The 15857-nt window shown below is 24.8% G+C and overlaps 4 protein-coding genes across 6 annotated transcripts; 1 reads left to right on the plus strand and 3 right to left on the minus strand.

Annotated features, from left to right (window-relative positions):
• Positions 1–72: 72 nt before the first annotated feature.
• LOC123261639 (cell division cycle 7-related protein kinase) lies at positions 73–4266 on the minus strand. 3 transcript variants are annotated; one of them, XM_044723337.1, is made up of 10 exons: positions 4248–4266; positions 4113–4174; positions 3808–4024; positions 3655–3748; positions 2104–2246; positions 1581–1710; positions 1332–1512; positions 1090–1239; positions 865–983; positions 73–218 (listed from the first exon to the last, which is right to left on the minus strand). In XM_044723337.1, exons 2-10 carry the CDS (start codon positions 4147–4149, stop codon positions 96–98), a joined length of 1194 nt encoding a protein of 397 aa, XP_044579272.1. In that variant the 5' UTR covers positions 4150–4174; positions 4248–4266; the 3' UTR covers positions 73–95. The 3 variants fall into 3 exon arrangements, with proteins under 3 accessions (XP_044579272.1, XP_044579271.1, XP_044579270.1); XM_044723336.1 differs by having other exon boundaries at positions 4113–4248; XM_044723335.1 differs by lacking the exons at positions 73–218; positions 4248–4266 and adding an exon at positions 634–779 and having other exon boundaries at positions 4113–4229.
• A 212-nt stretch (positions 4267–4478) lies between these two features.
• On the plus strand, positions 4479–7809 carry LOC123261645 (beta-1,3-galactosyltransferase 6). Its single transcript, XM_044723345.1, has 3 exons — positions 4479–4628; positions 5364–5914; positions 7420–7809. Exons 1-3 carry the CDS (start codon positions 4479–4481, stop codon positions 7703–7705), a joined length of 987 nt encoding a protein of 328 aa, XP_044579280.1. The 3' UTR covers positions 7706–7809.
• Positions 7810–8756: 947 nt separating this feature from the next.
• Positions 8757–11223, minus strand: LOC123260344 (inhibitor of growth protein 4). The gene is made up of 3 exons (XM_044721371.1): positions 10959–11223; positions 10248–10876; positions 8757–8968 (listed from the first exon to the last, which is right to left on the minus strand). Exons 1-3 carry the CDS (start codon positions 10993–10995, stop codon positions 8867–8869), a joined length of 768 nt encoding a protein of 255 aa, XP_044577306.1. The 5' UTR covers positions 10996–11223; the 3' UTR covers positions 8757–8866.
• A 1717-nt stretch (positions 11224–12940) lies between these two features.
• LOC123261471 (tyrosine-protein phosphatase 1-like) lies at positions 12941–14215 on the minus strand. Its single transcript, XM_044723065.1, has 2 exons — positions 13678–14215; positions 12941–13077 (listed from the first exon to the last, which is right to left on the minus strand). The coding sequence occupies exons 1-2, from the start codon at positions 14213–14215 to the stop codon at positions 12941–12943; spliced, it is 675 nt and encodes a 224-aa protein (XP_044579000.1).
• Positions 14216–15857: the final 1642 nt, after the last annotated feature.

The following is a 15857-nucleotide window of genomic DNA, read 5'->3' on the forward strand; positions in this document are numbered from 1 at the left end:
ATATACGTACTTTGTATGAATTTTACAAATAAATATTTACAATTAGTTACAAATAGTTGTTTTTTTTTTTTAATTATTTTAGTTAATTGTTTTAATTACGGTTTCAAAAATGGGTGCTCGAGCGCATCGTTCGCTGAAATGCGAGTTTTATAATCTACATCCAATAAGCATGACAATAAATCATATGCTTCGGGCGGATAATTTTCAGCTAATGTATTCTTGGAAATAATAAAAAAATAATAAAATAAGTTACTAATAAAAAAATAAAAGATGTAGCTATGAGCGAGTTGGAAGCTGCTGCTTAGTGGAAACTTATTGAGAAGAAACCTGATGAAATTACTGAACCCAGCTCAGATAATCATCTGGAGTCGGTTGAATAATTTTTATTTATATGTACTTAATTTTTAATGACAATCATTGCTTATTTAAGTTAAATAATTTGCTGAAAATTTTTTTTTATGAATAAGTAATAATAAAAATAATGGATTAATTTATCAAGACTTATGATCAATTGTTGAAAAATTGTTGCTTTTATTTATATTATATATATTGTATACAAAATATACATACTTTGTATGAATTTTACAAATAAATATTTACAATTAGTTACAAATAGTTGTTTTTTTTTTTTTAATTATTTTAGTTAATAGTTTTAATTACGGTTTCAAAAATGGGTGCTCGAGCGCATCGTTCGCTGAAATGCGAGTTTTATAATCTACGTCCAATAAACGTGACAATAAATCGTATGCTTCGGTTGTATAATTTTCAGCTAATGTATTCTTGGAAATAATAAAAAAATAATAAAATAAATTACTAATAAAAAAATAAAATTTAAATTGAAATAATAAAAATAAAATAAAATACCTTTCGGTTATTAGTAGTGTTATTTTGTTGGGAAATATTGTAACTTCTTTGGCGCAATTTTTGACAAAGTGTAATCAAATCAATTCCTATTATATTTTCACTACAAATTAATTTTTTACCTACGTTGAAAATTGAAAAAATAAAAAAAAAAAATAATTAAGTAAATAAAATAAATAAAATTAAAACTGAAATAAAAAATTATTTAAAATAAAAAATAAAAATTACCCAGTTTATTAGCGCACTGTTGAATTTTTGCACTACCAAATACTGTTATCATTTCTGCTAACGCAGTAGTATCATCTGGACATCGAAAAAATGGCTGAGTTGCACTTAAGATGCACAGCATTATTATTCCACTTGCCCATACGTCTATTGCTGTTTAATTATTGTAATATAAAATTAATTTTTAAAATTTTATTTTCTTTACATTGAAAAAAATTTACTAAAAAAAATAAACAATTTTAAACCTGGAGTTTGATGCGGATATTTCAACAAAACTTCAGGTGGTCTGTACCCAGGAGTACCAGCTCTCGAAGCAACTTGTGACGGCTTTAACAAACAGTTAGAGCACACCTGAGGCTTGCCAAAGCAGCAAGATTTACTTTCCACCGAAGACTTTTTTAGTGTTGCTTGAGATTGTCGATTATTCTACAAGAAAATTAAACTCTATTTTATTTGTCATAATTATAGAATTTAAATGGATAAATTTAAAGTACCTCATCACCCCGCTTTCTTTTCATAGATAAACTTTCAAAGTGGTCATTTAAATTATTATTAATACAATTATTATTATTTTGCGTGTCTTCAATATAATTTTGGGCCAATCCAAAATCTACTAATAAGTACCTGCAAAAAAATAGAGTACATTAATGTAATGTTTGAATAATAATAATAAAAAAAAAAAATCCTATTAGTGGAATTTTTTCTTTCAATGAAAAAATGTTCTACTTGGAATAAAAATTCAAAAGTTTTTTGATCTAACCCAAGTGGCACAAATTTTTTTTGTCAATACTTTGTTAAATTTAAGTTGACAATTACAAATTTCTGACTTCTTGGTAAATAAAATCTCCCAAAAAGTCAACATTTTTTTTTGTGACGCTTGGGAAAGGTCTTAAAAATTATAAATAATATATTAATAATAGAAATTAATGATTTAGTTAGTTAAATAAGTACCAAAATCAAAAAAAGTGTCAGTAATGTAATCCTCGCCACTAATGAGGTTTTTTACCTTATACTTACTTTTTATGGCGACGATCATATAAAAAATTGCTAGGCTTCACATCTCGATGAATAATATTGAATAAATGTACTTTACGTAACGCTATTAATAAAGCTCTCATGTACTGTTTAAGTTCATTTTGGTTCATATCACCCACATAATCCTAAAAATATAAATTGATAAATTATACTTGCTCCAAACTAATTTTAAGTAATAACTTGCATCATTGCCAATAACAGAATAATTTAGACATTTAAAATTTTTTTTTAAATAAACTAGGTCGAAAAATTATTTTTGAAAAATTGCATTTATAATTTTTTAGAGTTTCTAAAGATGAAATTTTTTAAAATAAGTTTTTCTTGACATTATTATTTGATAAAAAAATTTTCGGCAAGATAATAACTCTACTCTTTACTTCTCTATTCATAAATATCTCTATACTAAATAGTCAATTCCTAAATAACACTATTTCTAAATATCTCTATTCTTAAATATCTTTATTCCTAAATAATAACTATTTCTAAATAACTCTGTGCGTAAAAATCACTATTCTTAAATAACTCTATTCGTAAATTAACTTTTATTCTTTTCTTGAATATCTCTATTCCTGAATGATTTAATTATAGAACATTTTTGAAACTGCATTTAAAAAAAAAAAAAACGAGTGAATTAATTATAATTAATCAATTAGGGAGCTTTGAAAAACTTACTTTTCATTGTCAGCGAAAATCAAAATTGTTATTAACTTAGCAAAGCGCGATACTTTACTAGGTATATGTAGAATGATTAATTCGTACGGCATATTGAAAATGTATATTAATTCTAAGCTTAATTACAAGAAATTCATAAACATACATTGATAAAAAAATTGACTTGACTCAAGAGCCAAACTCTTGAACCAAGAATTCCATTTTGAAGAAAATGATTTTCTTTAGTCAAGAGAATAAATTTTTGACTCAAGAAAATTTTCTTAGATCAAGAATAATTTCTTAGCTCAAGAATTTATTCAGCATCATGACAATAAAAATTAAGTTTTTCAAAACTCCCTAATTGATTAATTACAATTAATTCACTCGTTTTTTTAAAATGTATATAAAATAGAGATATTTACGAATAGAGTTATTTAAGAATAGAGATATTTACAAATAGAGTTATTTAGAAATAAAGACAATTGAGAATAGACAAATTTAGAATAAAAGTTAATTTACGAATAGAGTTATTTAAGAATAGAGATTTTTACGCACAGAGTTATTTAGAAATAGTTATTATTTAGGAATAGAAATATTTAAGAATAGAGTTATTTAGAAATAGTGGTATTTAGGAATTGAACTATTTAGTATAGAGATATTTATGAATAGAGAAGTAAAGAGTATAGTTATTATCTTGCAATTAAATTATAACAAAAAAATATTTTCTAAAAATTACACTTACATTTTTAAAAGTTTTATAAAAATAAAATTTTTTTTTTATTTTTCTGTAATAATTTTTTCAATAAAAGAAAAATTCTAAAAATTTTTAGATGTCGGCTAACTTAATTTTCATCTCAATAATTTATTAAAATAAAAACTCACTGAAAATTTATAGTGTCTCATATAAGGCATCACAAAGGCAACGGACGGTCCATTTCTTATACATAATTCTACACCTACGACATTATCAGCTCCACTAAAAATTAAAAAAATTAATTAATCTAAAAAAAAAAAAAAAAAAAAAAAAAAAATTACCCAATTTCTTGCAAACATTTTAATTCACGTTCAATCCTAGATGGTGGATACGTTGGCACGATATGTTTAATTGCGAATTTCTTGGAATCACAGTTAGATTTCATTGTTGCTAAGTAAACATTACTAAATGTTCCCTCACCGACTTTGTAATGAATATCAAATAATTCTTTCAAGAGAGGAATTTCATCCATCAATAATTCTACCTCACTTTTTTTACCTGAAATTAAAAAAACAAATTTTAATTACAAATAAATGAGTAAAAATAACCTTAATTGTTAAATATAATTTATTTAATCATAGGTTACCTTTTTCATTGTTGGCTACTTCTGAATTGTCAGTCATTTTATAAATAAATAAAAAAATCTTTCTATAAATAAATAATTTATATCAACAGTGAAGCTAACTAAAATAAAGGATTAAAAAAAAAAAGTATTGTTTACTAAAAATTTTAGGCGCCAATTTAAATAAAATTTTTCATCTTCATTCTTCCAATTCGTAAAGTCTAATTTTCATGTTAGACTATAGATCAGCTGATCAGCTGATATTTATGTATATGTTGTGTAAAGTTGTTTGTAAAATATTTTTATAAAATTAGAGTTCAAAAAAATCGTTAGATATTTTTTTATAAAATAATAAATAAATCCGCCTAATAAATAGTCAATTTTATAAAAATGTATAATTTAACAAGATTGTCAAATAAAAAATTAATAATACGTTTAAATCTAGTGACAATAATAATTGTAATATTTATAATAATGTTAATATATTCTTTATTACTTAAACAATGTAGATTTTCATCCAGTAATGACAGTAATTCACAGGTATGAAAATTAAATTAACCATAATAAAAATTATTTTAGTAGATATTTAACAATTCTGTAACAAATAAATTATGGCAAAAAAAAAAATAGAAAAAATAATTGACAGGTAGAAATTTTAATAAATTAAAAATGCAATTTTTTAAAAATAATTTTTTGAAACGAATTTTTTTATTAAATAAAATAAAAAATTGTATATCATTCAAGTTAGCAGTCATTAGACCATTTTTTTAAATTTTATTTAATAAACAAATTTGCTCCAAAAAATTATTTTTAAAAAATTGCATTTTCAATTTTTTTAATTTCTACACGTCAATTTTTTAATAATTTTTTTCTTGTCATAATTTATTTGTTAAAAAAATTATCAAATATCTGCTAAATTAATTTATAACACTAAAGTTAGCCGACGTTTTTAATTTTTTTTAATTATTAAATTAGAACTAAAAAATATTTTTTTTAAAATTGCATTTAAAGTTTTTCAAGTTTTTTACAAATGAAAATTTTTTTTTATTTTGCAATAATTTTTTTTAATAAAAAAAAAGTTCTAAAAATTTTTAAATGTCGGCTAACTTTAATGTCATAAATTAATCAACCTTGAAAAATTTTTAATTTGAAATGTAGATCATTTGAAAAATTTTAAGTGCAATTTTTAAAAAATATTTTTTTATTTATAATTTTTATTAATTAAAAAAATCAAAAAATTGTCAAGTGTTTTCTAATTTCCGTGTTATTTTACAGGTGAAAAAGCAAAAATACAGATTGTTGATACTAATACTAACCAGCCCGGACAATATGAGGGAGCGAGTGACGATTCGGAAAACCTGGTTGTCTGAGAAGAATGACAACGTGAAGCATCTATTTGCAATCGGCACGCAGAATATCGAGTTGGAGAATTACGAGACACTGCAATCGGAGCAGGCAAAGTTCAAAGACTTGCTTCTGCTGCCGAAACTGCGCGACGCTTATGGAACTCTGACCAAAAAAGTCTCCCAGTCGTTCCAGAGAATTTATGACCTGTATGACTTTGATTATTTGCTGAAGGTAGACGATGATTCCTTCGTCGTGCTCCATAAATTGCTGGTTAATCTTGACACCTGGGAAGCTAAGGGCTACAGAAAGGAACTCTACTGGGGATTTTTTAATGGAAAAGCTCAAGTTAAGAGGCTTGGTGCCTGGAAAGAGACTGAATGGAACCTCTGTGATCATTATTTGCCGTATGCTGTTGGCGGTGGATATGTTTTGTCTTATAATCTTGTAAAATATATTGCTATTAATGCTGATAGTTTAAGGTAAATTTTTATAATATTTATTTAATTTATGAAATTGAAATTAATAAACATCTATTAATTTTTTTAATTTTTATTAACTAAATTATTGTGAAAAGATTTTAATAAAAAAATTTCACTTGTAAAAATAAATAAAAATTACAGTGCAATTTTTTTTTTAATATTTTTTTTATAATTGATTTATAATAAAGAATAAAAAAAAATTTCAGATGTCTGCTGATTTCAATATCATATTTAGTATGACAAATTATAATGACACTTAAATTAGCAGACACTTGACAGTTTTTTGATTTTTCTTCAAAAATAAGGTCCAGAAATTTATTTTTAAAAAATTGTATTTATAATTTTTTAGAGATTATAAATATGATACTAAAGTTAGCTGACAACTTTTAATTTTTTAATTTTTATAGAAAATCAATTATATTATAAAAATGCTTTAAAAAATTTCCACTAATAATCTATATTATTAAAATTTTATGCCCAGAATAGTCATATGATAAAATCGGTTTTTTTTAGTGAAATTTAGTGTCATTGCGAAGGTCTTGATTTGAATCTGTGCCTTTTCAAGGTTTCATATCATTCTCACCGATAGTCCATTTATTATGATAATTACTTAGGCTGTATTTGAAAAAAAATACCCTATCTCTAGATACATAATTAAGAAATGTCCCTGTATCTCGTAAACTATTGACATTTTTAAAGATATAAGCTCACCCCGACATTACACTCATCGAGACCTTTCATTTGAGTACCCTCATCAATTTTTCATATATTTATATATATTTTATATATGTATATTTGAAAAATATATCAAAATGCATGTGGGTACTCAAATGAAAGCTCTTGATGAGTGTAACATCGGGATGAGTTTATATCTTTAATAACGTCAATAGTTAAGAAATTACATTGAATCTTGTCATCTAATGATATTTTTAAAGATATAAGCTCATACCGATGTTACACTCATCGAGACCTTTCATTTGAGTACCCATATCAATTTTTCATATATTTTATATATTTATATATATTACATATATGTATATATTAAAAATATATCAAAAATGCATGTGGGTACTTAAATGAAAGCTCTTGATGAGTGTAACATCAAGATAAGCTTATATCTTTAAAAACGTCAATAATTAAAAAAGTATAGTGGAATTTAACAAAAGTAATTATTTAATAAACCAAAATTTTATTTATTTCTAGTTCACAAGTCACGGCAGTCACATAGTTACTGCAAGGTTGCTAGTTTTATTTAATTTCTAAATGTGGAATTTTTTGATTAAATTTTTTTTATAATAATATAATTACTATAAAATACTAAAAAAATTTTTAATGTCAGTTAACTTGTGTCTTCTTCTAAAAATAGATTTTTGTTTTATAAATTTTCTTGCCATAATTTATTTTTCAAAAAATGATCCAATTTTTCGTTAATTTAAGTATCATTAAACTATCAAAAAAGAAATAATTAAAAATACTAAATTAAAAAATCACTTCTTAAATTTCAGATTATTTAATTCTGAAGATGTTTCGGTAGGCTTATGGCTATCGGCGCTAGCAAACATAGAACGGCGGCATGACATAAGATTTGATACAGAGTATCGTTCCCGTGGGTGTTCAAATGAATATTTAATAACACATAAACAGTCGACTGAAAGTATGAAAGCACTCCACGATCACTATACAATGACGGGTAATTTATGCAGTAAAGAATTCTCAAGTAGAATGAGCTATCAGTACAATTGGACAGTTCCACCCAGTCAATGTTGTGTTCGTAAGGCTGGGATGATTTAAAAAAAAAAAAAAAAAAAAAAAAAAAAAACACCGCCTACAGTCAATCTAGTCCTCCATTGTCTTCTCTAAAGTCAAACGCAATAAATTAATTTTATTTATTAATAAAAAAAAATCTAGTCAATAATATTTGTAAATAATTTTTATTAGTTGCCTGATGAAAAAAATTTAAAGAAATACATAACTCGAATAAGGGTTCAAAATTAAAGCTTACATTCTCAAATAATAAACTTTTAATTTATTTAAAGTTGAGATAAATAACTAAAAAAAATTTCATTTAAATAAAACATAAAAAAAATATTTATATTACAAGACTGGTGCGAATGTCTTAATTAATTATTATAAGTATTTTAATATTATTATTATTAATTATTATTATTATCAATAATTATTTTAATTAGTTGATTTATAAAATATAAAAACAGTATTTAACTAGTTAATTAATAAACACATATAATAATTTATATACAATTGTAAAGATTTAGTTATATGCTTATAGATTAAATACACTTTTTTAATTATTTAATTCCATAATCTAATTCATTTATTTATCTATTTACTTCAATGATCAATCGGTTAATCACAGACGTTCAAAAATCGGCCATTTGAGTATAAAATTCTTAGATAAACTTAATAACTAAATAGACATACATTTTCAATATTAATAAATAAAACTTAAACTTTTAAATGAAGTAAAAAATTAAATTCATGATAATAATTATGATTATTAAATAAATTGGCCGATTCTCAAAACTTTAAATAAATCTGCGATAAACCTAACAAAACTGTTTTTGCATTACACTCTTAATGAATATTATATATATATATAAAATAAATACTTTGTAATACCATTGCAATAATTGATAGGCATATATAATAATATATATTTCTTAACCAATCACATAAATATATTCACATTGAATGCAATGCAAACGCAGTCTCAGAAAAGATTGAAAAGATGCGATTTATTAATTATCTAAACTAACTACCTAACTAATTAATTATATCAATTTTATATAACTTCATTTCATTTCTACCTAGTACTCATTTTTTACATTATCAAAATGAGTTGTTTTTAATTTAATTTAATTTATTTATCAATCCTGCCGAGAGAAGACTTTAGAAAATTAATAAGTGTGTTACACTGTTGTTAATTTACAAAAGTTATTTTTTCTTACGGTCTTGAGTACACTTCGGACAGTACCACTTACCCTTGGGTTTAGTGGTTAATCCAACACATGAAAAGTGGAACCATTCGATTGGGCACTAAAAAAAACAAAAAAAATAATGTATTTTTTATACACTTAATTATTAAATTATAAAAAAAAATAACATTCAAATTGGCAAAAATTTTTAAATTTTTCTTGGTAAATATTTACAAGTAGGGTCAACCATTTTAATTTTCATTTTTTTGAACGAAATTTCTATTTGATTTTATTGATATATTTTTTTTTTTGTAAAATACATAAAAAAATGAATTAAAAAAAAAAAGTTAATAATCACAATTTTAACAAATTTATAAATTTTTTTGAAAATTGTGATATTTAACTTTTTTTTTTTTTAATTGTTCGTTTTTTTATGTACTTTTCAAAAAAAAATATATCAAAAACATCAAAGAGAGATAAAATAAAAATTTTATCCAAAAATATGAGCCAAAATTTTTTCCAACTTTTGAAGGCAAAAAAGCTATCGAAATCTTTATTTCGACATTTTTTATCATAAATGCGCCGTAAAAATAAGTAGAATAAAAAAAATTTGAAAATGTTAATTTTTCACCTAGTTATGGCCCAAAATAGGGTTGACCCCCCATTCGTAAATAATTACTTTTTTCTTGAATAATAAACTAGGCCTAAAAAATTATTTATAAAAAATAGCACTTAAAATTTTTTAGAACTCCTAAAGATGGAATTTTTAAAATAAATTTTTTTTTATAATTTATTAATTAAAAAATTTCTAAAATAAACTAGGTCTAAAAAATTATTTATAAGAAAATTGCACTCCAAATTTTTTAGAGCTCCCAAAGATGTAATTTTTAAAACAAATTATTTTTGTTATAATTTATTAATTAAAAAATAGTCAAGAATTTGTGAAAATTAAATTAGCCGACATTTGAAAATTTTTATAAATTATTTTATTGAAAAATAATTTGTAAAAAACTAAAACAAAAATTTTCACTTGTAGAAAATTTTAAAAATTATACGTGGAATTTTTTAAAAATAGTTTTTTAGTTGTAATTTTTAATAAATAAATAAAATCAAAAATTGTTGAGTGTCGGCTAACTTAATTTATGAAAATAAAGTTAGCCGACATCTAAAAATTTTTATCAATTTTTTTATTAAAGAATTATTACAAAAAAATAAAAAAAAATTTTTTTCATTCGTTAAAAACTTCCAAAACTATAAGTACAATTTTTAAAAATATTTTTTATTTATAAATTAATAAATTAAGCAAAATAAAAAAATCAAAAATGTCGGCTAGCTTTATTATTATCTTAATTTTTATCAAGAATTTTTCAATGAATTTTTAGTATGATAAAAAGACTTACATCAGGATTATCGCATCCAATCATTTCACCATAAGAAACTTGATGACAAAGACAGTAAGTAGGTTCATTGGGATCAACAGGCATGTCTAGAACATCAGCTGGATGACCAAGTGAGGCATCGGTCTGCGCGCCGCTTCCTACAGCACCTGTCGTAGCCGAAGACACAGAGCCACCTTTCTTCTGCTTCTTCCTAATACTCTTAGACTCGTCCTCGCTGCTGGCACCAGCAGTGCCTTTCTTACGTTTTTCTTTTTCCTTCAACGATTTCTTCCTGCCTTTTTTACTCGCACCGCTCTCCTCAGCAACTCGGTTGTTATTAAGCGCCTTGTCTTGGATCTCAGCTTCGAATCTCGCCAAATCGGAGTCTAGTCTACGAATGTGCTTATCAACTAATTCATAAGTCTGTATCGCTAATTGAACTTTGTCATCGCCGTACTCTTTAGCTTTGCTAAATAAATTTTGTATATGAAGTAACTGGCCTTCATTTTTCTCACTGGAGTCTTTTTTAATATTTTTCAAATAATCATCAGCAAGTTTATCAATGTCTTTCATGAGCCCTTGCGCTCGGGTGTCTAAGTCACGCATCAGCCCGAAATTTCTCTGCAATTCTATCGGCAAATGCTCTAAACCTGTTGAATTATTTTTCATTAATCATTAGTTGTTTTTATTTTTATTTATTTTTCCGTTTGTTTACTTAAAATCTATACTTACTGTCCAAGTAATGTTCTAAGTACAATGCAGTCGTCATGTTTACTATTTTATTAACGTGTAATGTGCAATAGTGCTTGTTATCGTAAACTAATTAATAATTAACGGAATTTATTGGTACTAAACATAAATATTTGTTTGCTATTATTTAATCATCACTTTAACGTACATCGTCGAACAGCTTATGCAATTATTTTTAATTATTATAACAAAACATACGATCGATGGCGGAAGACTGTATACTATGTGTCAGATGATTCCAGATTTATCTGAAAATATATATTCAAAATATATAATGTATGTATACATCTCATGTATGGAGGTAACAAGAGTGACGGTAACGACCGTCTGTGTATGTATGCAAGTGTCCGTGACAAGCGTCAAAATATGGTGGCGCTCCGGTAGCAAGTAAGTGGTCAAGTTTAAAAATACCGCCAAAAGTTGTTCGAGGGAAGTTCGAGCGAATCTAATGTAAAAAATAATTTCCAACTTTGAGCTTTGAAATTAAATATACGTATAAATAAATACGTCATTTATCTAATCCCAAAATTTAAAAAAGATTCACCGTTTAGTTACTTAGATATTAAATTTTAAAAATCACATATTTTATCTCCTTATACACGGGCTCTTATGGCGGACAAACTTTTGTCGAGACTTTAATTATTTTTTTCAATATTAACCTCCCAACTTTAACGGATAAAAAACTATACACAAGAAACTTGGATTATTGCAAAATATAAAAACAATTTAATAATAATACATTACCGATATAATTTTTGAAATATTTAAAGTCAAATTTTATGTTTGTAACTCGCTTATCGTCAGCCATTTATTCGAATAAACATTTGACAACATCGCGTCAACAACTGAGAAAAAAGAAAAGGATAGAAATATAGTTACAGAGAGAGAAATGTTTAACTCACACACTCATCTACGTCTCAGTTATGGGTATAATCAAGCGCACTATTGCCAAATCTGTTTATTTATTCCGGCAAGTAATAAATACCAAAGTCATTTTATTACTTTACTTTATTAAATAAGTAAAAATTATCAATTATTAAATTGTTTAAATTATTTTAAATTAAAATAAAGAATTTTGACTCATTAGTTACGCTCGAACTTCCTTAAATAATCTCAAAATTTTATAACATTAAAGTTAACAGTCACTTTTGATAATTTTTTAATTTTATTTAAGATATAAATTTTTTCTGAAAAATTATTTTTAAAAAATTGCATTTATGATTTTTTTAAATTTCTACATATCATTTTTTTTTTTTTTTTTTCATTTTTTTTGCCATAATTTATGTGAAAATTAAGTTAGCCGACTTTTAAAAATTTTTAGAATTTTTTTTTATTGAAAAAATCATTACAGAAAAATAAAAAAAAAATTTTCATTTGTAAAAAACTTGAAAAACTATAAGTGCAATTTTTTAAAAATATTTTTTAGTTCTAATTTAATAAATGAAAAATAATCAAAAAATTAAAAATGTCCGCTAACTTTAGTATCATATAATTTATTAGTTAAAAAAATTCTAAAAATGATTAAATATCTGCTAAATTAATTTTCATCAAAATTTTTGGATTGTTTTTTTTTTAATAATTGAAACACAAATTTTGAAGAAATCAAAAAAAAATTTTTTTTTAATTCTATTTGTTGAATGTAATTTTTGTAAGTAAATTTTTCCTACTAATTTATTTATTAAAGACAATGACACTGAAGTTGAGAAACATTAGAAATTTTTTTATAATTTCAAAGCAATAAAAATTATTATGAAAAAAATTTAATAAAAAAATTCCACTTGTGAAAATTAAAAAAAAATAGTAAAAATTTTTAAGAGCATTTTTTTTTATTGTAATTGATTTGTTATAAAATTAATAGTATTTATTATCAATTGATTATTATTTATTATTTATAGATCATTTCTTTCCATGTAATTTTCATGTCAACAGCCCAAAAAAATTATTGAATTAGAAAGTTTCTTTTATCAGAATGGAAGAATAAATTTCAATGACATTAAAGATAAATGTCTAAGTAACGCTAGATTACTGCTTTGGAATGAATTATTCGATGAAGACAAATTTAATTTCTGTGAGTAATTATTTCCGGGTATACGAGATGTTACTGTAACAGTGATATAATTTATTTATAGATTACTTCACCATATAAGCCTATTGTGCTTAATCACCAGAGATAAAGTAATATTAAAACTAATTCAATGACAATTGTTGATAATATTGAAGCCAATAATTAAATTGTTCATTTTCTTCGACGTTTTATATTATTTTAACTTCTGTTCCCAAGAAAAAAATTGAAAATCTAGAATAAAATGTTTCTTCTTTGAAAAGTAGATAGATAAATAGATAGATATATATATATTTATTCGTCCTTAGAGCCGAAGCTCCCTCAAGGCCATCAATAAGCAATACATTATATATATATATATATATATATATATATATATATATATATATATATATATATATATATATATATATATAAAATGTATGTATAAATGAAGCTTAGCAACTGTTATAGGCAATGAAATTGTACGGTTAGCATAATACTCTGAAATAGAATTGTCCATTGCGCAAAACACTTCCGCTGCTCTAAAACCAGAAGTACAATGTACAACTATAGGAGGCGTGTAATCACGAACTCTTTTATACAATAGATTATTTTTTTTTGTTTCAGAAACTGATCTTATATCATGAATAAAATTACAGAAGTCAATCATTCCTTGAATGGTGCAAAACTGAACCCAATCTATGCAAGCGTAGTGGATTACTTCAAGAAATTCACCCGTTGCATCGTTAGTAACGTTAAGAGTAGTCACCTTGTAATTCGGAAAAGATTTTACTTTAACCGTTTCAATTCTAAACGGCCTCACAGTTTTCACAACCCCTACATCACTTTCCCAGTATTTGTAAAACTGTTCTTGACTATCTTTACACAGCATGACGATGATGCGGACTCGATGCTTCAAAATGATCCTCCAGAATTCAAACTCCGTTTTTTCTCGAGGAGCTTGAGTGCAGATGAATCTTCTCTTCTGTGCCCAACCATTTAAGTAGTTAGCGCTAATTTTACCTCCAGACTTATTTTCCTGGGGAAGAATGGGAGCTTCAACGTTTCCAACATCACATTGTTCTTTGCGTATCACCTCATTAAATTCTCGGTTAAGAATTTGCAGAAGATTTCTTCTTCTTATAAATTTGATGAATTCTTGGGGGTTGAGTGACTTTGAGTCTCTGCAACCCATTTTTATTCTCAATTATTAATAAACTGGACCAAAAAACTCTTTGCGAAGTAAGTCCAAAACTCGTATGTGATAAAAAATAATATAATAAAATATTTTTTTGTTCCAAAACGTCCGGTCGGTTCCATAAACGGGAATAATATGAAGGGATGTTTCATGGGGAGCTTTTTATATCCATTACCTTTTAGCTTACTAGTTGTTGCTTAATAAGTTAAGTGTTGGAGACATTTAATCTAGCCATAATAGATTATCGTTAGAATTTTCCACCTATCTAGTCAATTGATGAAACCTATCTCTTATGGTGGTTAATTCATTAGTCTACAAACGGAAATCTGCATACTTTAGGTTCTCGAAAACACCTAATAATCCATTATCTTATTAAATTAAGACTTTGTGAGCTAACTATTTATCTGTACATATATATATATATATATATATATATATATATATATATATATATATATATATATATATATATAAATGTAATTTTTCCAGTTTTTTCATTCATACCACGATGTATTAACTAGAAAGTTTTAACAAAAAAAATATTCTTCTTATAAAAAGTGTGAAAAAGAAGAGCGCAGGCAAATCGGGCTGCTCAAAAATTAACTGCAAATTTGATTAAATCAGATACATTGCTTGAAACTTAATTGTAATTTAGAAATAAGCGTAAATTAATTTTTGTACCGTAAGTGAATCATATATAAATTTCCAATTAAAAAAAAGTTTGATTTATTGTTAAATCCATTTTAAACAGAAAAAAATGATTAAACATCACCTTATATCATCGGTTCGAGTTGAAAACACATGATAGTACGGCCGCCGTATGACGACAATTTACAGCCATACATTGGCTAGACGATCACCGATGTACGCTCACTAGAAGAGATATCTAACAGAATTTTAATTAATCACTTTTAGGAATTTTATGAATTGAAACGTTTATTTAAGCTGGATGACATTAAAACAGATATAATATACTTAGTACTTTTATCTCAGATAAAATTTTATTCCGGATTGAAAAACTGGCCCTAAAAGTATTTATTATTGTAATTGAATTGTTAAAAAAACTTTAAAAATTGACAGCTGACAGCTGACTTCAGTATTATGTTTAATTTACTATCCTGCTTTAAGGAAGTTCGAACGTAACTAATGAGTCAAAATAGTGTTAAAATTTTTTTTTAATTTTAGTTCTCCCAATATCCGTCAAAATTCTTTATTTTAATTTAAAATAATTTAAACAATTTAATAATTGATAATTTTTACTTATTTAATAAAGTAAAGTAATAAAATGACTGGTATTTATTACTTGCCGGAATAAATAAACAGATTTGGCAATAGTGCGCTTGATTATAACCATAACTGAGACGTAGATGAGTGAGTGAGTTAAACATTTCTCTCTCTGTAACTATATTTCTATCCTTTTGTTTTTTCTCAGCTGATGACGCGATGTTGTCAAATCTTTATTCGAATAAATGGCTGACGATAAGCGAGTTACAAACATAAAATTTGACTTTAAATATTTCAAAAATTATATCGGTAATGTATTATTATTAAATTGTTTTTATATTTTGCAATAATCCAAGTTTCTTGTGTATAGTTTTTTATCCGTTAAAGTTGGGAGGTTAATATTGAAAAAAATAAT

The sequence above is a fragment of the Cotesia glomerata genome, linkage group LG3 (genome assembly GCF_020080835.1).
Source record: "Cotesia glomerata isolate CgM1 linkage group LG3, MPM_Cglom_v2.3, whole genome shotgun sequence".
NCBI lineage: Eukaryota > Metazoa > Arthropoda > Insecta > Hymenoptera > Braconidae > Cotesia > Cotesia glomerata.

Bases quoted from the DNA above. Each gene is read 5' to 3' on its own strand.
- LOC123261639 (XM_044723337.1), bottom strand. From the start codon at position 4,149: ATGACTGACAATTCAGAAGTAGCCAACAATGAAAAAG. The intron at 3,749-3,807 runs GTAATTTTTTTT...TTTAATTTTTAG, and splicing joins AAATGTTTGCAAGAAATTGG to TGGAGCTGATAATGTCGTAG. The intron at 219-864 runs GTATTTTATTTT...ATTATTTCCAAG, and splicing joins ACACTACTAATAACCGAAAG to AATACATTAGCTGAAAATTA.
- LOC123261645 (XM_044723345.1), top strand. From the start codon at position 4,479: ATGTATAATTTAACAAGATTGTCAAATAAAAAATTAATAATACGTTTA. The intron at 4,629-5,363 runs GTATGAAAATTA...GTTATTTTACAG, and splicing joins GTAATGACAGTAATTCACAG to GTGAAAAAGCAAAAATACAG. The intron at 5,915-7,419 runs GTAAATTTTTAT...CTTAAATTTCAG, and splicing joins ATTAATGCTGATAGTTTAAG to ATTATTTAATTCTGAAGATG.
- LOC123260344 (XM_044721371.1), bottom strand. From the start codon at position 10,995: ATGACGACTGCATTGTACTTAGAACATTACTTGGACA. The intron at 10,877-10,958 runs GTAAGTATAGAT...ATAATTCAACAG, and splicing joins CTTAGAACATTACTTGGACA to GTTTAGAGCATTTGCCGATA. The intron at 8,969-10,247 runs GTAAGTCTTTTT...TGTTTTTTTTAG, and splicing joins TTGGATGCGATAATCCTGAT to TGCCCAATCGAATGGTTCCA.
- LOC123261471 (XM_044723065.1), bottom strand. From the start codon at position 14,215: ATGGGTTGCAGAGACTCAAAGTCACTCAACCCCCAAGAATTCATCAAA. The intron at 13,078-13,677 runs GTAATTTTATTC...TCACTGTTACAG, and splicing joins TCAAGGAATGATTGACTTCT to TAACATCTCGTATACCCGGA.